Here is a 23,052-nt window from a genome sequence, read left to right as displayed (position 1 = left end):
TATGTATGTGTGTGCCGTGATACATGTGTATGTATATGTGTGTGCCATGATAAATGTGTATGTATGTTTGTGCCATGATACATGTGTATGTATGTGTGTGCCGTTATGAATGTGTGTTCCGTGATACATTTGTATGTATGCGTGTGCCGTTATACATGTATATGTATGTGTGTGCCATTATACATGTGTGTGCCGTTATACATGTGTATGTAGGTGTGTGCCGGTATACAGTGTATGTATGTGTGTGCCGTGGTACATGTGTATGTATATGTGTGTGCCATGATAAATGTGTATGTATGTGTGTGCCATTATACATGTGTGTATATGTGTGTGCCGTTATGCATGTGTTTGTATATGTGTGTGCCGTTATACATGTGTATGTAGGTGTGTGCCGTGATACATGTGTATATAGGTGTGTCGTTTATACATGTGTATGTATGTGTGTTGCCGTGATAAATATGTATGTGTGTGCCATTATACATGTGTGTATATGTGTGTGCCGTTATACATGTGTATGTAGGTCTGTGCCATTATACATGTGTATGTATTTGTGTGCCGTTATACATGTGTATGTGTGTGTGTGCCGTGATACATGTGTATGTATGTGCCGTTATACATGTGTATGTATGTGTGTGCCGTGATACATGTGTATGTATGTGTGTGCCGTTATACATGTGTATGTATGTGTGTGCCGTGATACATGTGTATGTATGTGTGTGCCGTTATACATGTGTATGTAGGTGTGTGCAGTTATACATGTGTGTGTATGTGTGTGCCGTGATACATGTGTATGTATGTGTGTGCCGTGATACATGTGTATGTAGGTTGTGTGCAGTTATACATGTGTATGTGTGTGTGCAGTTATACATGTGTGTGTGTGTGTGTGCCGTGATACATGTGTATGTATGTGTGTGCCGTGATACATGTGTATGTATGTGTGTGCTGTTATACATGGTTATGTATGTGTGTGCCGTTATACATGTGTATGAATGTGTGTGCAGTTATACATGTGTGTGCCGTGATACATGTGTATGTATGTGTGTGCCGTTATACATGTGTATGTATATGTGTGTCGTGATACATGTGTATGTGTGTGCAGTTATACATGTGTATGTATGTGTGTGCCGTGATACATGTGTATGTATGTTTGTGCCGTTATACATGTGTATGTAGGTGTGTGCAGTTATACATGTGTGTGCATGTGTGTGCCGTGATACATGTGTATGTATGTGTTGTGCCGTGATACATGTGTATGAAGGTGTGTGCAGTTATACATGTGTATGTGTGTGTGCAGTTATACATGTGCGTGTATGTGTGTGTCGTGATACATGTGTATGTATGTGTGTGCCGTGATACATGTGTATGTATGTATGTGCCGTTATACATGGTTATGTATGTGTGTGCCGTTATACATGTGTATGAATGTGTGTGCAGTTATACATGTGTGTGCCGTGATACATGTGTTTGCCTTTATACATGTGTATGTATGTGTGTGCCATTAGACATGTCTGTGTATGTGTGTGCCGTTATACATGTGTATGTAGGTGTGTGCCATTATACATGTGTATGTATGTGTGTGCCGTGATACATGTGTATGTTTATGTGTGTGCTGTTATACATGTGTATGTAGGTGTGTGCAATGATACATGTGTATGTATGTGTGTGCCGTGATACATGTGTATGTAGGTGTGTGCCGTTATACATGTGTATGTATGTGTGTGCCATGATACATATGTATGTGTGTGCCCATTATACATGTGTGTGTATGTGTGTGCCGTTATACATGTGTATGTAGGGTTGTGCAATTATACATGTGTATGTGTGTGTGTGCTGTGATACATGTGTATGTATATGTGTGTGCCGTGATACATGTGTATGTATGTGTGTGCCGTGATACATGTGTATGTATGTGTGTGCCGTTATACATGTGTATGTAGGTGTGTGCAGTTATACATGTGTATGTATGTGTATCCAGTTATACATGTGTATGTAGGTGTGTGCAGTAATACATGTGTGTATGTGTGTGCAGTTATACATGTGTGTGTATGTGTGTGCCGTGACACATGTGTATGTATGTGTGTGCCATGACACATGTGTATGTATATGTGTGTGCCGTTATACATGTGTATGTAGGTGTGTGCAGTGATACATGTGTATGTAGGTGTGTGCCGTGATACATGTGTATGTATGTGTGTGCCGTGATACATGTGTATGTATGTTTGTGCCATGATACATGTGTATGTATGTGTGTGCCGTTATGAATGTGTGTTCCGTGATACATTTGTATGTATGCGTGTGCCGTTATACATGTATATGTATGTGTGTGCCATTATACATGTGTGTGCCGTTATACATGTGTATGTAGGTGTGTGCCGGTATACATGTGTATGTATGTGTGTGCCGTGGTACATGTGTATGTATATGTGTGTGCCATGATAAATGTGTATGTATGTGTGTGCCATTATACATGTGTGTATATGTGTGTGCCGTTATGCATGTGTTTGTATATGTGTGTGCCGTTATACATGTGTATGTAGGTGTGTGCCGTGATACATGTGTATATAGGTGTGTCGTTATACATGTGTATGTATGTGTGTGCCGTGATAAATATGTATGTGTGTGCCATTATACATGTGTGTATATGTGTGTGCCGTTATACATGTGTATGTAGGTCTGTGCCATTATACATGTGTATGTATTTGTGTGCCGTTATACATGTGTATGTGTGTGTGTGCCGTGATACATGTGTATGTATGTGCCGTTATACATGTGTATGTATGTGTGTGCCGTGATACATGTGTATGTATGTGTGTGCCGTTATACATGTGTATGTATGTGTGTGCCGTGATACATGTGTATGTATGTGTGTGCCGTTATACATGTGTATGTAGGTGTGTGCAGTTATACATGTGTGTGTATGTGTGTGCCGTGATACATGTGTATGTATGTGTGTGCCGTGATACATGTGTATGTAGGTGTGTGCAGTTATACATGTGTATGTGTGTGTGCAGTTATACATGTGTGTGTGTGTGTGTGCCGTGATACATGTGTATGTATGTGTGTGCCGTGATACATGTGTATGTATGTGTGTGCTGTTATACATGGTTATGTATGTGTGTGCCGTTATACATGTGTATGAATGTGTGTGCAGTTATACATGTGTGTGCCGTGATACATGTGTATGTATGTGTGTGCCGTTATACATGTGTATGTATATGTGTGTCGTGATACATGTGTATGTGTGTGCAGTTATACATGTGTATGTATGTGTGTGCCGTGATACATGTGTATGTATGTTTGTGCCGTTATACATGTGTATGTAGGTGTGTGCAGTTATACATGTGTGTGCATGTGTGTGCCGTGATACATGTGTATGTATGTGTGTGCCGTGATACATGTGTATGAAGGTGTGTGCAGTTATACATGTGTATGTGTGTGTGCAGTTATACATGTGCGTGTATGTGTGTGTCGTGATACATGTGTATGTATGTGTGTGCCGTGATACATGTGTATGTATGTATGTGCCGTTATACATGGTTATGTATGTGTGTGCCGTTATACATGTGTATGAATGTGTGTGCAGTTATACATGTGTGTGCCGTGATACATGTGTTTGCCTTTATACATGTGTATGTATGTGTGTGCCATTAGACATGTCTGTGTATGTGTGTGCCGTTATACATGTGTATGTAGGTGTGTGCCATTATACATGTGTATGTATGTGTGTGCCGTGATACATGTGTATGTTTATGTGTGTGCTGTTATACATGTGTATGTAGGTGTGTGCAGTGATACATGTGTATGTATGTGTGTGCCGTGATACATGTGTATGTAGGTGTGTGCCGTTATACATGTGTATGTATGTGTGTGCCATGATACATATGTATGTGTGTGCCATTATACATGTGTGTGTATGTGTGTGCCGTTATACATGTGTATGTAGGGTTGTGCAATTATACATGTGTATGTGTGTGTGTGCTGTGATACATGTGTATGTATATGTGTGTGCCGTGATACATGTGTATGTATGTGTGTGCCGTGATACATGTGTATGTATGTGTGTGCCATGATACTTGTGTATGTATGTATGTGCTGTAATACATGTGTATGTAGGTGTGTGCAGTTATACATGTGTATGTATGTGTATCCAGTTATACATGTGTATGTAGGTGTGTGCAGTAATACATGTGTGTATGTGTGTGCAGTTATACATGTGTGTGTATGTGTGTGCCGTGACACATGTGTATGTATGTGTGTGCCATGACACATGTGTATGTATATGTGTGTGCCGTTATACATGTGTATGTAGGTGTGTGCAGTGATACATGTGTATGTAGGTGTGTGCCGTGATACATGTGTATGTATGTGTGTGCCGTGATACATGTGTATGTATATGTGTGAGCCATGATAAATGTGTATGTATGTTTGTGCCATGATACATGTGTATGTATGTGTGTGCCGTTATGAATGTGTGTTCCGTGATACATTTGTATGTATGCGTGTGCCGTTATACATGTATATGTATGTGTGTGCCATTATACATGTGTGTGCCGTTATACATGTATATGTAGGTGTGTGCCGTTATACATGTGTATGTATGTGTGTGCCGTGATACATGTGTATGTATATGTGTGTGCCATGATAAATGTGTATGTATGTGTGTGCCATGATACATGTGTATGTATGTGTGTGCCGTTATGAATATGTGTGCCGTGATACATTTGTATGTATGCGTGTGCTGTTATACATGTGTATGTAGGTGTGTGCCGTTATACAAGTGTATGTATGTGTGTGCCGTGATACATGTGTATGTATATGTGTGTGCCGTGATACATGTGTATGTATGTGTGTGCTGTAATACATGTGTATGTAGGTGTGTGCAGTTATACATGTGTATGTATGTGTGTACAGTTATACATGTGTGTGTATGTGTGTGCCATGATACTTGTGTATGTATGTATGTGCTGTAATACATGTGTATGTAGGTGTGTGCAGTTATACATGTGTATGTATGTGTGTGCAGTTATACATGTGTATGTAGGTGTGTGTGCCATGATAAATGTGTATGTATGTGTGTGCCATGATACATGTGTATGTATGTGTGTGCCGTGATACATGTGTATGTATATGTGTGTGCCATGATAAATGTGTATGTATGTGTGTGCCATGATACATGTGTATGTATGTGTGTACCGTTATGAATGTGTGTGCCGTGATACATTTGTATGTATGCGTGTGCTGTTATACATGTGTATGTAGGTGTGTGCCGTTATACATGTGTATGAATGTGTGTGCCGTGATACATGTGTATGTATATGTGTGTGCCGTGATACATGTGTATGTATATGTGTGCCGTGATACATGTGTATGTATGTGTGTGCCGTTATACATGTGTATGTAGGTGTGTGCAGTTATACATGTGTGTGTATGTGTGTGCCGTGATACATGTGTATGTATGTGTGTGCTGTAATACATGTGTATGTAGGTGTGTGCAGTTATACATGTGTATGTATGTGTGTGCAGTTATACATGTGTGTGTGTGTATGTGTGTGCCATGATACATGTGTATGTATGTATGTGCCGTGATACATGTTTATGTATGTGTGTGCTGTTATACATGGTTATGTATGTGTGTGCCGTTATACATGTGTATGAATGTGTGTGCCGTGATACATGTGTATGCATGTGTGTGCCGTTATACATGTGTATGTATGTGTGTGCCGTTATACATGTGTATGCATGTGTGTGCCGTCATACATGTCTGTGTTGGTTTGTGCCGTTATACATGTCTGTTTATGTGTATGCCGTTATACATATGTATGTGTGTGCCGTGATACATGTGTATGTATATATGTGTGCCGTTATACATGTGTATGTAGGTGTGTGCCGTTATACATGTGTATGTAGGTGTGTGCCGTTATACATGTGTATGTATGTGTGTGCCATGATACATGTGAATGTAGGTGTGTGCCGTTATACATATGTATGTGTGTGCCGTGATACATGTGTATGTGTGTGCCGTTATACATGTGTATGTAGGTGTGTGCCGTGATACATGTGTATGTATATGTGTTTACCGTGATACATGTGTATGTATGTGTGTGCCGTTATACATGTGTATGTATATGTGTGTCGTGATACATGTGTATGTGTGTGCAGTTATACATGTGTATGTATGTGTGTGCCGTGATACATGTGTATGTATGTTTGTGCCGTTATACATGTGTATGTAGGTGTGTGCAGTTATACATGTGTGTGCATGTGTGTGCCGTGATACATGTGTATGTATGTGTGTGCCGTGATACATGTGTATGAAGGTGTGTGCAGTTATACATGTGTATGTGTGTGTGCAGTTATACATGTGCGTGTATGTGTGTGTCGTGATACATGTGTATGTATGTGTGTGCCGTGATACATGTGTATGTATGTATGTGCCGTTATACATGGTTATGTATGTGTGTGCCGTTATACATGTGTATGAATGTGTGTGCAGTTATACATGTGTGTGCCGTGATACATGTGTTTGCCTTTATACATGTGTATGTATGTGTGTGCCATTAGACATGTCTGTGTATGTGTGTGCCGTTATACATGTGTATGTAGGTGTGTGCCATTATACATGTGTATGTATGTGTGTGCCGTGATACATGTGTATGTTTATGTGTGTGCTGTTATACATGTGTATGTAGGTGTGTGCAGTGATACATGTGTATGTATGTGTGTGCCGTGATACATGTGTATGTAGGTGTGTGCCGTTATACATGTGTATGTATGTGTGTGCCATGATACATATGTATGTGTGTGCCATTATACATGTGTGTGTATGTGTGTGCCGTTATACATGTGTATGTAGGGTTGTGCAATTATACATGTGTATGTGTGTGTGTGCTGTGATACATGTGTATGTATATGTGTGTGCCGTGATACATGTGTATGTATGTGTGTGCCGTGATACATGTGTATGTATGTGTGTGCCGTTATACATGTGTATGTAGGTGTGTGCAGTTATACATGTGTATGTATGTGTATCCAGTTATACATGTGTATGTAGGTGTGTGCAGTAATACATGTGTGTATGTGTGTGCAGTTATACATGTGTGTGTATGTGTGTGCCGTGACACATGTGTATGTATGTGTGTGCCATGACACATGTGTATGTATATGTGTGTGCCGTTATACATGTGTATGTAGGTGTGTGCAGTGATACATGTGTATGTAGGTGTGTGCCGTGATACATGTGTATGTATGTGTGTGCCGTGATACATGTGTATGTATATGTGTGAGCCATGATAAATGTGTATGTATGTTTGTGCCATGATACATGTGTATGTATGTGTGTGCCGTTATGAATGTGTGTTCCGTGATACATTTGTATGTATGCGTGTGCCGTTATACATGTATATGTATGTGTGTGCCATTATACATGTGTGTGCCGTTATACATGTATATGTAGGTGTGTGCCGTTATACATGTGTATGTATGTGTGTGCCGTGATACATGTATGTGTATGTATATGTGTGTGCCATGATAAATGTGTATGTATGTGTGTGCCATGATACATGTGTATGTATGTGTGTGCCGTTATGAATATGTGTGCCGTGATACATTTGTATGTATGCGTGTGCTGTTATACATGTGTATGTAGGTGTGTGCCGTTATACAAGTGTATGTATGTGTGTGCCGTGATACATGTGTATGTATATGTGTGTGCCGTGATACATGTGTATGTATGTGTGTGCTGTAATACATGTGTATGTAGGTGTGTGCAGTTATAAATGTGTATGTATGTGTGTACAGTTATACATGTGTGTGTATGTGTGTGCCATGATACTTGTGTATGTATGTATGTGCTGTAATACATGTGTATGTAGGTGTGTGCAGTTATACATGTGTATGTATGTGTGTGCAGTTATACATGTGTATGTAGGTGTGTGTGCCATGATAAATGTGTATGTATGTGTGTGCCATGATACATGTGTATGTATGTGTGTGCCGTGATACATGTGTATGTATATGTGTGTGCCATGATAAATGTGTATGTATGTGTGTGCCATGATACATGTGTATGTATGTGTGTACCGTTATGAATGTGTGTGCCGTGATACATTTGTATGTATGCGTGTGCTGTTATACATGTGTATGTAGGTGTGTGCCGTTATACATGTGTATGAATGTGTGTGCCGTGATACATGTGTATGTATATGTGTGTGCCGTGATACATGTGTATGTATATGTGTGCCGTGATACATGTGTATGTATGTGTGTGCCGTTATACATGTGTATGTAGGTGTGTGCAGTTATACATGTGTGTGTATGTGTGTGCCGTGATACATGTGTATGTATGTGTGTGCTGTAATACATGTGTATGTAGGTGTGTGCAGTTATACATGTGTATGTATGTGTGTGCAGTTATACATGTGTGTGTGTGTATGTGTGTGCCATGATACATGTGTATGTATGTATGTGCCGTGATACATGTTTATGTATGTGTGTGCTGTTATACATGGTTATGTATGTGTGTGCCGTTATACATGTGTATGAATGTGTGTGCCGTGATACATGTGTATGCATGTGTGTGCCGTTATACATGTGTATGTATGTGTGTGCCGTTATACATGTGTATGCATGTGTGTGCCGTCATACATGTCTGTGTTGGTTTGTGCCGTTATACATGTCTGTTTATGTGTATGCCGTTATACATATGTATGTGTGTGCCGTGATACATGTGTATGTATATATGTGTGCCGTTATACATGTGTATGTAGGTGTGTGCCGTTATACATGTGTATGTAGGTGTGTGCCGTTATACATGTGTATGTATGTGTGTGCCATGATACATGTGAATGTAGGTGTGTGCCGTTATACATATGTATGTGTGTGCCGTGATACATGTGTATGTGTGTGCCGTTATACATGTGTATGTAGGTGTGTGCCGTGATACATGTGTATGTATATGTGTTTACCGTGATACATGTGTATGTATGTGTGTGCCGTTATACATGTGTATGTATATGTGTGTCGTGATACATGTGTATGTGTGTGCAGTTATACATGTGTATGTATGTGTGTGCCGTGATACATGTGTATGTATGTTTGTGCCGTTATACATGTGTATGTAGGTGTGTGCAGTTATACATGTGTATGTATGTGTGTGCAGTTATACATGTGTGTGTGTGTATGTGTGTGCCATGATACATGTGTATGTATGTATGTGCCGTGATACATGTTTATGTATGTGTGTGCTGTTATACATGGTTATGTATGTGTGTGCCGTTATACATGTGTATGAATGTGTGTGCCGTGATACATGTGTATGCATGTGTGTGCCGTTATACATGTGTATGTATGTGTGTGCCGTTATACATGTGTATGCATGTGTGTGCCGTCATACATGTCTGTGTTGGTTTGTGCCGTTATACATGTCTGTTTATGTGTATGCCGTTATACATATGTATGTGTGTGCCGTGATACATGTGTATGTATATATGTGTGCCGTTATACATGTGTATGTAGGTGTGTGCCGTTATACATGTGTATGTAGGTGTGTGCCGTTATACATGTGTATGTATGTGTGTGCCATGATACATGTGAATGTAGGTGTGTGCCGTTATACATATGTATGTGTGTGCCGTGATACATGTGTATGTGTGTGCCGTTATACATGTGTATGTAGGTGTGTGCCGTGATACATGTGTATGTATATGTGTTTACCGTGATACATGTGTATGTATGTGTGTGCCGTGATACATATGTATGTATGTGTGTGATGACATACATGTGTATGTATGTGTATGCCATGATACATGTGTATGTATGTGTGTGCCATTATACATGTGTGTGCCGTGATACATATGCATGTGTGTGCCGTGATACATGTGTGTGCCATGATACATGTGTATGTATGTGTGCGCCTTGATACATGTGTATGCCGTTATACATGTGTATGTATATGCCGTTATAAATGTGAATGTGTGTGTGTGCCGGTATACATGTGTGTGTATGTGTGTGCCGTTATACATGATTATGTAGGTGTGTGCCGTGATACATGTGTGTGTATGTGTGTGCCATTATACATGGTTATGAATGTGTGTGCTGATATACATGTGTATGTATGTGTGTGTTGTGATACATGTGTATGTATATGTGTGTGTCGTGATACATGTGTATGTATGTGTGTGCTGTTATACATGGTTATGTATGTGTGTGCCGTTATACATGTGTATAAGTATGTGTGTGCCATTATACATGTGTTTGTATGTGTGTGCCATGATACATGTGTATGTATGTGTGTGCCGTGATACATGTGTGTGTATGTGTGTGCCGTGAAACATGTGTATGTATGTGTGTGCCGTTATACATGTGTATGCCGTTATACATGTGTATGTATGTGCCATTATACATATGAATGTATGTGTGTGCCATTATACATGTGTGTGTATGTGTGTGCCATTATACATGTGTGTGTATGTGTGTGCCGTTATACATGGTTATGTATGTGTGTGACGTGATACATGTGTGTGTATATGTGTGTGCCGTTATGCATGTGTATGTAGGTGTGTGCCGTTATACATATGTAAGTGTGTGCCGTGATACATGTGTATGTATGTGTGTGCCATTATACATGTGTATGTATGTGTGTGCCATTATACATGTGTGTGTATGTGTGTGCTGTTATACATATGTATGTAGGTGTGTGCCGTTATGTATGTGTGTGCCGTGATACATGTGTATGTATATGTGTGTGCCGTGATACATGTGTATGTATGTGTGTGCCATGATATATGTGTATGCCGTGATACATGTGTGTGTATGTGTGTGCCGTGATACATGTGTATGTATGTGTGTGCCATTATACATGTGTGTGTATGTGTGTGCTGTTATACATATGTATGTAGGTGTGTGCCGTTATGTATGTGTGTGCCGTGATACATGTGTATGTATATGTGTATGCCGTGATACATGTGTGTGTATGTGTGTGCCGTGATACATGTGTATGTATGTGTGTGCCATTATACATGTGTATGCATGTGTGTGCCGTTATACATGTCTGTGTTGGTGTGTGCCGTTATACATGTCTGTTTATGTGTATGCCGTTATACATATGTATGTGTGTGCCGTGATACATGTGTATGTAGGTGTGTGCCGTTATACATGTGTATGTAGGTGTGTGCCGTTATACATGTGTATGTATGTGTGTGCCATGATACATGTGTATGTAGGTGTGTGCCGTTATACATATGTATGTGTGTGCCGTGATACATGTGTATGTGTGTGCCGTTATATATGTGTATGTAGGTGTGTGCCGTGATACATGTGTATGTATATGTGTTTACCGTGATACATGTGTATGTATGTGTGTGCCGTGATACATATGTATGTGTGTGCCGTTATGAATGTGTGTGCTGTTATACATGTGTATGTATGTGTGTGCCGTGATACATGTATATGTAGGTGTGTGTGCCGTGATACATGTGTATTTATGTGTGTGCCGTGATACATTTGTATGTATGTGTGTGATGACATACATGTGTATGTATGTGTATGCCATGATACATGTGTATGTATGTGTGTGCCATTATACATGTGTGTGCCGTGATACATATGCATGTGTGTGCCATGATACATGTGTATGTATGTGTGCGCCTTGATACATGTGTATGCCATTATACATGTGTATGTATATGCCGTTATAAATGTGAATGTGTGTGTGTGCCGGTATACATGTGTGTGTATGTGTGTGCCGTTATACATGGTTATGTAGGTGTGTGCCTTGATACATGTGTGTGTATGTGTGTGCCATTATACATGGTTATGAATGTGTGTGCTGATATACATGTGTATGTATGTGTGTGTTGTGATACATGTGTATGTATATGTGTGTGTCGTGATACATGTGTATGTATGTGTGTGCTGTTATACATGGTTATGTATGTGTGTGCCGTTATACATGTGTATAAGTATGTGTGTGCCATTATACATGTGTTTGTATGTGTGTGCCATGATACATGTGTATGTATGTGTGTGCTGTTATACATGGTTATGTATGTGTGTGCCGTGATACATGTGTATAAGTATGTGTGTGCCATTATACATGTGTTTGTATGTGTGTGCCATGATACATGTGTATGTATGTGTGTGCCGTGATACATGTGTGTGTGTGTATGTGTGTGCTGTGAAACATGTGTATGTATGTGTGTGCCGTTATACATGTGTATGCCGTTATACGTGTGTATGTATGTGCCATTATACATATGAATGTATGTGTGTGCCATTATACATGTGTGTGTATGTGTGTGCCATTATACATGTGTGTGTATGTGTGTGCCGTTATACATGGTTATGTAGGTGTGTGCCGTTATGCATGTGTATGTAGGTGTGTGCCGTTATACATGTGTATGTATGTGTGTGACGTGATACATGTGTATGTATATGTGTGTGCCGTTATACATGTGTATGTAGGTTTGTGCCGTTATACATATGTAAGTGTGTGCCGTGATACTGTGTATGTATGTGTGTGCCATTATACATGTGTGGTGTATGTGTGTGCTGTTATACATATGTATGTAGGTGTGTGCCGTTATGTATGTGTGTGCCGTGATACATGTGTATGTATATGTGTGTGCTGTTATACATGTGTATGTATGTGTGTGCCATGATACATGTATATGTAGGTGTGTGCCGTTATACATGTGTATGTATTTGTGTGTGGCTGATATACATGTGTATGTATGTGTGTTCCATGATACATGTGTATGTATGTTTGTGCTGTTATACATGGTTATGTATGTTTGTGCAGTTATACATGTGAATGTATATGTGTGCCATTATACATGTTTATGTATGTGTGTGCTGTTATACATGGTTATGTATGCTTGTGCAGTTATACATGTGCATGTATGTGTGTGCCATTATACATGTGTATGTATGTGTGTGCCGTTATGCATGTGTGTGTATGTGTGTGCAGTTATACATGTGTATGTATGTCTGTGCAGTTATACCATACTTGCCAACTCTCCCGGAATGTCCAGGAGACTCCCGCATTTCACGTGAGTCTCACGAACTCCCGGGAGAGTGTAGCAATCTTCTGGATCTGCCCACTTCCTAGGGAAGTGGGCAGAATTAGGTCCAAAACGCCACGATTCACCATTTGCGTCAAATTTTGCGTCATTACGTTACGGGGCAGGGCCAAATTGACGTGATTTCGGAGCCCCGTCCCATGCACGCCTACCTTCCCTGGCAGGCTCCCGGATCATACTTGCCATAAGATGGCAAGTATGAGTTATACATGTGTATGTATGTGTGTGCCGTTATACATGTGTATGTATGTGTGTGCCGTTATACATGCATATGTATGTGTGTGCCATTATACATGTGTATGTATGTGTGTGCAGTTATACATGTGTATGTATGTGTGTGCAGTTATACATGTGTATGTATGTGTGTGCAGTTATACATGTGTATGTATGTGTGTGCAGGTATACATGCGAGATGAACAAATCAGCAACAATTTAAATCTATACATGTCCACATATTACACATTGTCTGGGATCGGATCATATTGTCATTATTTAGCTGGAAATTCACATAGTGAACATCTTAGTTTTAAGGTCTAGACTCTGCCACTCCTGCACTAATCTAAACTTTTCTCCTAAATTACTGCTCGGTTTAGTCTCAGTTGTGTCTTAAACTAATCACTCATAGACCCATCATTTTTATTGGAAACCAATTAAGCTCCCAGTATTTTTCTGGAGTGTGGGAGGAAACCGGAGCACCCGGAGGAAACCCACACAAACACGGGGAGAACATACAAACTCCACACAGATGGTAGGAATCAAACTTATTACCCCAGTGCTGTGAGGCAGCAATGCTAACCAGTGTGCCACCCTTCTGTCCCTTTTCATGAACAGGTCTCATTAGATCTACATAAAACTGCTGTCTCGGAACTGGACCCACAGACATTTTCTAGGAGTTAGTCTGATTGTGATGTTGTTGTAGAAGCAGAAGTTTGGACATTGTGTGTAACTAACGTCCCTGTTTCCTGACAGATGTTCAGTGTTCCTGCTCGAGAGACACAGCCACGAACTAGTAGCCAAAGTGTTTGATGGAGGGGTCGTAGATGACGAGGTGAATTAAATATATTTTATTTCATATTGATGAACTCAAGATCTTTTATTATATACAACCAAACGGTTAGAGATGCTGGGGACACAGAGCAATACATACCCCGGGGAAAAGGCCTACAGTCACGATGTGCAGACCTCAATAGGTGGAGCTCATGTGGAAGTGGGTGTGGCCTCAGCAAACCTGTGTGTTTGGGCAGATCATGATTGGGTTCTGGGCAGATTAGGGGTGAGGTCTATTTTGTACTGATTTTGCATGTATAAATGTTGAGAGGTGTAGGAACAGCAGTAGAAACTGAGGACTGAGGAACAAGGCTCAGGAAGAGGAGGGGACACAAAGGGGTTTAAGCAAAACAATGTGGTTATCAAATATGAAAAGTTGTGAAGTACCTATTTCCAGCCTGTAGGGGGCAATGTTTCCACTGTTGTGTATATAGAGCAGTTTCTCTTGTAACACTGCCATCTACAGACTGATAAAAGGAACTACATTCAGTAAGAGAAATCCTGCTGCTAATGATCAAAACTATAATTAATAGCAATATTATACATTTGTAGTTCAGTCACTTGTATCATTCGTTTATCCTTAATGTTAAAATATGTTAAAAATCACGTTTTGTCCTTTAATAGACGTCTTGAGTAGTTATGATGTGTGGAATCAGATATGCATAAAAAAATAACAGATCCATGATTAGACTAAAACAAGTGTTCTTGGGTCCTGCAGTAACAGTGTTGGCAGAACTGTACCCATAGACGGGGAGGGGGGAGGGAGGCGGATAGGTATATATATATATCTGTAGTAAGGCTCTCTACACCACCTCTGTGTCCGCTCTCTGCAGAGCTACGAGATACGGATACCAGCCGATCAGGGAATTGCTGGACATGTGGCAACAACCGGGCAGATCTTGAACATTAAAGACGCTTACTCCCATCCTCTGTTCTACCGCGGGGTGGACGACAGCACGGGATTCCGGACCAGGAATATCCTGTGTTTTCCCATTAAAAATGAGAGCAATGGTGAGTGATACAGCTGTCCGTCAGGCTGACTGCTAGATGTCTGCATTGTATACAATGTAATCCAAATGTCATTCCCACATGTCATTGGTAAAGTTTGATTATTGAGATACCCAGAAAATGGAAACAATTCCTATTCTGTGCAGTCATAATGAACCATCATAATTAATAATAATTTTGGACCACCAACCTTAATTAAACTTCTCCTCTACATAAAGCAAATCATCTCCTGCCCCTCTCCCCCCTGTTATTGTTACACCGAATCTGCTACCGGTGATGAGTCTGGGGTCCTTGGCCTGGGCTACCACAGTCCTGCTAGTTCTGTGAGGGGGGATGTTAGGAAACATTTACTTTGTGAGTAGAAATATCTCTTAATTACATTACTTTATTACAAATGATGTATCTGTGCATCTGAAACCCTATTTATCTAACGGTTTCCTGGGACAATCCTGAATTTAACCAGAGAAGACACATTTACAGCCGTTAGTCTCAAAAGCAGGAAATAAATGTTTTAATATCCAAGGCACACAACAGACTTATTATAACAGGGAGATGTCCCTGCTTTCTGTCTGCACAATAATGTGAGTGCCGACCTTTCCCCTATGTCTGACAGTGGTTGATGTAACCTGAACACACAATGTGCACAGACAGAGTAATGACTCCCAGTCAGCAGTATTTCTACTCATTATAATGCTGGATACATCTGTGTATCTGACACCTCCCAGCACTGATCCAGAGTGAGTCAGCCGACCTACATATCATTATTACTATACTGAGATGTCAGATTCTAATGTACGGTAACCAGAAATAAATCTACAACATACACCGGTGACAATTATCTCTCACAGGACAAGAGAAAGCCCACAGCACAAATCCATTCTGGATTCTAGAAGTTCCCTGGTGAGGTTCCCTCTCAGCTTTTGGATCCAGCTGGATTTTATATGGCAGAAACAAGAAAAATATCTTTCAAAGTACATCCATTAAACACAACCCAGTCGCCTCCTTCATTAACTTTTCCACATTTTCCTAAGATTCAGCTCAGTTTCCCTTAAGTTTTAAATGTATTCTTAAGAGGGCACATAGGTGCTTTCTGTATTACATGTGTCCTGAGAGTGAGAGGACACCGGGACTGTCTGTATTACATGTGTCCTGAGAGTGAGGGGACACAGGGACTGTCTGTATTACATGTGTCCTGAGAGTGAGGGGACACAGGGACTGTCTGTATTACATGTGTCCTGAGAGTGAGGGGACACCGGTACTGTCTGTATTACATGTGTCCTGAGAGTGAGGGGACAGCGGGACGGTCTGTATTACATGTGTCCTGAGAGTGAGGGGACATCGGGACTGTCTGTATTACATGTGTCCTGAGAGTGAGGGGACACAGGGACTTTCTGTATTACATGTGTCCTGAGACTGAGGGGAGACCGGTACTGTCTGTATTACATGTGTCCTGAGAATGAGGGGACAGCGGGACTGTCTGTATTACATGTGTCCTGAGAGTGAGGGGACACTGGGACTGTCTGTATTACATGTGTCCTGAGAGTGAGGGGACACCGGGACTGTCTGTATTACATGTGTCGTGAGAGTGAGGGGACACCGGGACTGTCTGTATTACATGTGTCCTGAGAGTGAGGGGACACTGGGACTGTCTGTATTACATGTGTCCTGAGAGTGAGGGGACACTGGGACTGTCTGTATTACATGTGTCCTGAGAGTGAGGGGACACTGGGACTGTCTGTATTACATGTGTCCTGAGAGTGAGGGGACAGCAGGACTGTCTGTATTACATGTGTCCTGAGAGTGAGGGGACACCGGGACTGTCTGTATTACATGTGTCGTGAGAGTGAGGGGACACCGGGACTGTCTGTATTACATGTGTCCTGAGAGTGAGGAGACACCAGGACTGTCTGTATTACATGTGTCCTGAGAGTGAGGGGACACTGGTACTGTCTGTATTACAAGTGTCCTGAGAGTGAGGGGACATCAGGGCTGTCTGTATTACATGTGTCCTGAGAGTGAGGGGACAGCAGGACTGTCTGTATTACATGTGTCCTGAGGGTTAGGGGACACCGGGACTGTCTGTATTACATGTGTCCTGAGAGTGAGGGGACAGCAGGACTGTCTGTATTACATGTGTCCTAAAAGTTAGGGGACACCGGTACTGTCTGTATTACACGTGTCCTGAGAGTGAGGGGACAGCAGGACTGTCTGTATTACATGTGTCCTGAGAGTGAGGGAACACAGGGACTGTCTGTATTACATGTGTCCTGAGAGTGAGGGGACACCAGGACTGTCTGTATTGCATGTGTCCTGAAAGTGAGGGGACACTGGGACTGTCTGTATTATGTGTCCTGAGAGTGAGGGGACATCGGGCCTGTCTGTATTACATGTGTCCTGAGAGTGATGGGACTGTCTGTATTACATGTGTCCTGAGAGTGATGGGACTGTCTGTATTACATGTGTCCTGAGAGTGAGGGGACATCAGGACTGTCTGTATAACATGTGTCCTGAGAGTGATGGGACTGTCTGTATTACATGTGTCCTGAGAGTGATGAGACTGTCTGTATTACATGTGTCCTGAGAGTGAGAGGACACCGGGACTGTCTGTATTACATGTGTCCTGAGAGTGAGGGGACACCGGGACTGCCTGTATTACATGTCCTGAGAGTGAGGGGACTGTCTGTATTACATGTGTCCTGAGAGTGATGGGACTGTCTGTATTACATGTGTCCAGAGAGTGAGGAGACACCGGGACTGTCTGTATTACATGTGTCCTGAGAGTGAGGGGACACCGGGACTGTCTGTATTACATGTGTCCTGAGAGTGAGGGGACACTGGGACTGTCTGTATTACATGTGTCCTGAGAGTGAGGGGACAGCAGGACTGTCTGTATTACATGTGTCCTGAGAGTTAGGGGACACTGGGACTGTCTGTATTACATGTGTCCTGAGAGTGAGGGGACACCGGGACTGTCTGTATTACATGTGTCCTGAGAGTGAGCGGACACTGGGACTGTCTGTATTACATGTGTCCTGAGAGTGAGGGGACAGCAGGACTGTCTGTATTACATGTGTCCTGAGAGTGAGGGGACACCGGGACTGTCTGTATTATGTGTCCGGAGAGTGAGGGGACATCGGGCCTGTCTGTATTACATGTGTCCTGAGAGTGATGGGACTGTCTGTATTACATGTGTCCTGAGAGTGATGGGACTGTCTGTATTACATGTGTCCTGAGAGTGAGGGGACATCAGGACTGTCTGTATTACATGTGTCCTGAGAGTGACGGGACTGTCTGTATTACATGTGTCCTGAGAGTGACGGGACTGTCTGTATTACATGTGTCCTGAGAGTGAGGGGACACTGGACTGTCTGTATTACATGTGTCCTGAGAGTGAGGGGACACCGGGACTGTCTGTATTACATGTGTCCTGAGAGTGAGGGGACACCGGGACTGTCTGTATTATGTGTCCTGAGAGTGAGGGGACATCGGGCCTGTCTGTATTACATGTGTCCTGAGAGTGATGGGACTGTCTGTATTACATGTGTCCTGAGAGTGATGGGACTGTCTGTATTACATGTGTCCTGAGAGTGAGGGGACATCAGGACTGTCTGTATTACATGTGTCCTGAGAGGGACGGGACTGTCTGTATTACATGTGTCCTGAGAGTGAGGGGACACTGGACTGTCTGTATTACATGTGTCCTGAGAGTGAGGGGACACCGGGACTGTCTGTATTACATGTGTCCTGAGAGTGAGGGGACACTGGGACTGTCTGTATTACATGTGTCCTGAGAGTGAAGGGACACCGGGACTGTCTGTATTACATGTGTCCTGAGAGTTAGGGGACACTGGGACTGTCTGTATTACATGTGTCCTGAGAGTGAGGGGACACCGGGACTGTCTGTATTACATGTGTCCTGAGAGTGAGGGGACACTGGGACTGTCTGTATTACATGTGTCCTGAGAGTGAGGGGACAGCAGGACTGTCTGTATTACATGTGTCCTGAGAGTGAGGGGACACCGGCACTGTCTGTATTATGTGTCCTGAGAGTGAGGGGACATCGGCCCTGTCTGTATTACATGTGTCCTGAGAGTGATGGGACTGTCTGTATTACATGTGTCCTGAGAGTGATGGGACTGTCTGTATTACATGTGTCCTGAGAGTGAGGGGACATCAGGACTGTCTGTATTACATGTGTCCTGAGAGTGACGGGACTGTCTGTATTACATGTGTCCTGAGAGTGAGGGGACACTGGACTGTCTGTATTACATGTGTCCTGAGAGTGAGGGGACACCGGGACTTTCTGTATTATGTGTCCTGAGAGTGAGGGGACATCGGGCCTGTCTGTATTACATGTGTCCTGAGAGTGAGGGGACACCGGGACTGTCTGTATTACATGTGTCCTGAGAGTGAGGGGACACCGGGACTGTCTGTATTACATGTGTCCTGAGAGTGAGGGGACACTGGACTGTCTGTATTACATGTGTCCTGAGAGTGAGGGGACATCGGGACTGTCTGTATTACATGTGTCCTGAGAGTGAGGGGACACCGGGACTGTCTGTATTACGTGTCCTGAGAGTGAGGTGACACCGGGACTGTCTGTATTACATGTGTCCTGAGAGTGAGGGGACACCGGGACTGTCTGTATTACATGTGTCCTGAGAGTGAGGGGGCATCGGGACTGTCTGTATTACATGTGTCCTGAGAGTGAGGGGACACCGGGACTGTCTGTATTACATGTGTCCTGAGAGTGAGGGGACACCGGGACTGTCTGTATTACATGTGTCCTGAGAGTGAGGGGACACCGGGACTGTCTGTATTACATGTGTCCTGAGAGTGAGGGGACACCGGGACTGTCTGTATTACATGTGTCCTGAGAGTGAGGGGACATCGGGACTGTCTGTATTACATGTGTCCTGAGAGTGAGGGGACACCGGGACTGTCTGTATTACGTGTCCTGAGAGTGAGGGGACACCGGGACTGTCTGTATTACATGTGTCGTGAGAGTGAGGGGACACCGGGACTGTCTGTATTACATGCGTCCTGAGAGTGAGTGGACACCGGGACTGTCTGTATTACACGTGTCCTGAGAGTGAGGGGACACCGGGACTGTCTGTATTACATGTGTCCTGAGAGTGAGGGGACACCGGGACTGTCTGTATTACATGTGTCCTGAGAGTGAGGAGACACCGGGACTGTCTGTATTACATGTGTCCTGAGAGTGAGGGGTCACCGGGACTGTCTGTATTACATGTATCCTGAGAGTGAGGGGACACCGGGACTGTCTTTATTATATGTGTCCTGAGAGTGAGGGGACACCGGGACTGTCTGTATTACATGTGTCCTGAGAGTGAGGGGACACCGGGACTGTCTGTATTACACGTGTCCTGAGAGTGAGGGGACACCGGGACTGTCTGTATTACATGTGTCCTGAGAGTGAGGGGACACCGGGACTGTCTGTATTACATGTGTCCTGAGAGTGAGGAGACACCGGGACTGTCTGTATTACATGTGTCCTGAGAGTGAGGGGTCACCGGGACTGTCTGTATTACATGTATCCTGAGAGTGAGGGGACACCGGGACTGTCTTTATTATATGTGTCCTGAGAGTGAGGGGACACCGGGACTGTCTGTATTACATGTGTCCTGAGAGTGAGGAGACACCGGGACTGTCTGTATTACATGTGTCCTGAGAGTGAGGGAACACTGGGACTGTCTGTATTACATGTATCCTGAGAGTGAGGGGACACTGGGACTGTCTGTATTACATGTGTCCTGAGAGTGAGGGGACACCGGGACTGTCTGTATTACGTGTGTCCTGAGAGTGAGGGGACACTGGGACTGTCTGTATTACATGTGTCCTGAGAGTGAGGGGACACCGGGACTGTCTGTATTACATGTGTCCTGAGAGTGAGGGGACACCGGGACTGTCTGTATTACATGTGTCCTGAGAGTGAGGGGACACCGGGACTGTCTGTATTACATGTGTCCTGAGAGTGAGGGGACATCGGGACTGTCTGTATTACATGTGTCCTGAGAGTGAGGGGACACCGGGACTGTCTGTATTACGTGTCCTGAGAGTGAGGGGACACCGGGACTGTCTGTATTACATGTGTCCTGAGAGTGAGAGGACACCGGGACTGTCTGTATTACATGTGTCCTGAGAGTGAGGGAACACTGGGACTGTCTGTATTACATGTATCCTGAGAGTGAGGGGACACTGGGACTGTCTGTATTACATGCGTCCTGAGAGTGAGGGGACACCGGGACTGTCTGCATTACATGTGTCCTGAGAGTGAGGGAACACCGGGACTGTCTGTATTACATGTGTCCTGAGAGTGAGCGGACAGCAGGACTGTCTGTATTACATGTGTCCTGAGAGTGAGGGGACACCGGGACTGTCTGTATTACATGTGTCGTGAGAGTGAGGGGACTCCGGGACTGTCTGTATTACATGCGTCCTGAGAGTGAGGGGACACCGGGACTGTCTGTATTACATGTGTCCTGAGAGTGAGGGGACACCGGGACTGTCTGTATTACATGTGTCCTGAGAGTGAGGGGACACCGGGACTGTCTGTATTACATGTGTCCTGAGAGTGAGGAGACACCGGGACTGTCTGTATTACATGTGTCCTGAGAGTGAGGGGTCACCGGGACTGTCTGTATTACATGTATCCTGAGAGTGAGGGGACACCGGGACTGTCTTTATTATATGTGTCCTGAGAGTGAGGGGACACCGGGACTGTCTGTATTACATGTGTCCTGAGAGTGAGGAGACACCGGGACTGTCTGTATTACATGTGTCCTGAGAGTGAGGGAACACTGGGACTGTCTGTATTACATGTATCCTGAGAGTGAGGGGACACTGGGACTGTCTGTATTACATGTATCCTGAGAGTGAGGGGACACTGGGACTGTCTGTATTACATGTGTCCTGAGAGTGAAGGGACACCGGGACTGTCTGTATTACGTGTGTCCTGAGAGTGAGGGGACACTGGGACTGTCTGTATTACATGTGTCCTGAGAGTGAGGGGACACCGGGACTGTCTGTATTACATGTGTCCTGAGAGTGAGGGGACACCGGGACTGTCTGTATTACGTGTGTCCTGAGAGTGAGGGGACACTGGGACTGTCTGTATTACATGTGTCCTGAGAGTGAGGGGACACTGGGACTGTCTGTATTACGTGTGTCCTGAGAGTGAGAGGACACCGGGACTGTCTGTATTACATGTGTCCTGAGAGTGAGGGGACACCGGGACTGTCTGTATTACGTGTGTCCTGAGAGTGAGGGGACACTGGGACTGTCTGTATTACATGTGTCCTGAGAGTGAGGGGACACCGGGACTGTCTGTATTACATGTGTCCTGAGAGTGAGGGGACACCGGGACTGTCTGTATTACGTGTGTCCTGAGAGTGAGGGGACACCGGGACTGTCTGTATTACATGTGTCCTGAGAGTGAGGGGACATCAGGGCTGTCTGTATTACATGTGTCCTGAGAGTGAGGGGACACCGGGACTGTCTGTATTACATGTGTCCTGAGAGTGAGGGGACACCGGGACTGTCTGTATTACATGTGTCCTGAGAGTGAGGGGACACTGGGACTGTCTGTATTACATGTGTCCTGAGAGTGAGAGGACACCGGGACTGTCTGTATTACATGTGTCCTGAGAGTGAGGGGACACTGGGACTGTCTGTATTACGTGTGTCCTGAGAGTGAGGGGACACTGGGACTGTCTGTATTACGTGTGTCCTGAGAGTGAGGGGACACCGGGACTGTCTGTATTACATGCGTCCTGAGAGTGAGGGGACACCGGGACTGTCTGTATTACATGTGTCCTGAGAGTGAGGGGACACAGGGACTGTCTGTATTACATGCGTCCTGAGAGTGAGGGGACACCGGGACTGTCTGTATTACATGTGT

At 43.6% G+C, this 23,052-nt stretch overlaps 1 protein-coding gene across 4 annotated transcripts in view; it reads left to right on the top strand.

The window, feature by feature from the left end:
* The window catches only part of PDE2A (phosphodiesterase 2A), a 661,195-nt gene that overhangs the window by 606,948 nt on the left and 31,195 nt on the right, over positions 1 to 23,052 (top strand). For all 4 annotated transcript variants that reach the window (XM_075198335.1, XM_075198336.1, XM_075198339.1 and 1 more), the window contains 2 exons: positions 14,046 to 14,124; positions 14,957 to 15,134. In XM_075198335.1, coding sequence (XP_075054436.1) covers positions 14,046 to 14,124; positions 14,957 to 15,134 — 257 coding nt within the window. The remainder of the gene's footprint in view (positions 1 to 14,045; positions 14,125 to 14,956; positions 15,135 to 23,052) is intronic.

The sequence above is a fragment of the Mixophyes fleayi genome, chromosome 2 (assembly GCF_038048845.1).
Source record: "Mixophyes fleayi isolate aMixFle1 chromosome 2, aMixFle1.hap1, whole genome shotgun sequence".
NCBI lineage: Eukaryota > Metazoa > Chordata > Amphibia > Anura > Limnodynastidae > Mixophyes > Mixophyes fleayi.
Note: the sequence above shows the minus strand (reverse complement) of the source record. Positions and strands in the feature narration are given on the sequence as shown.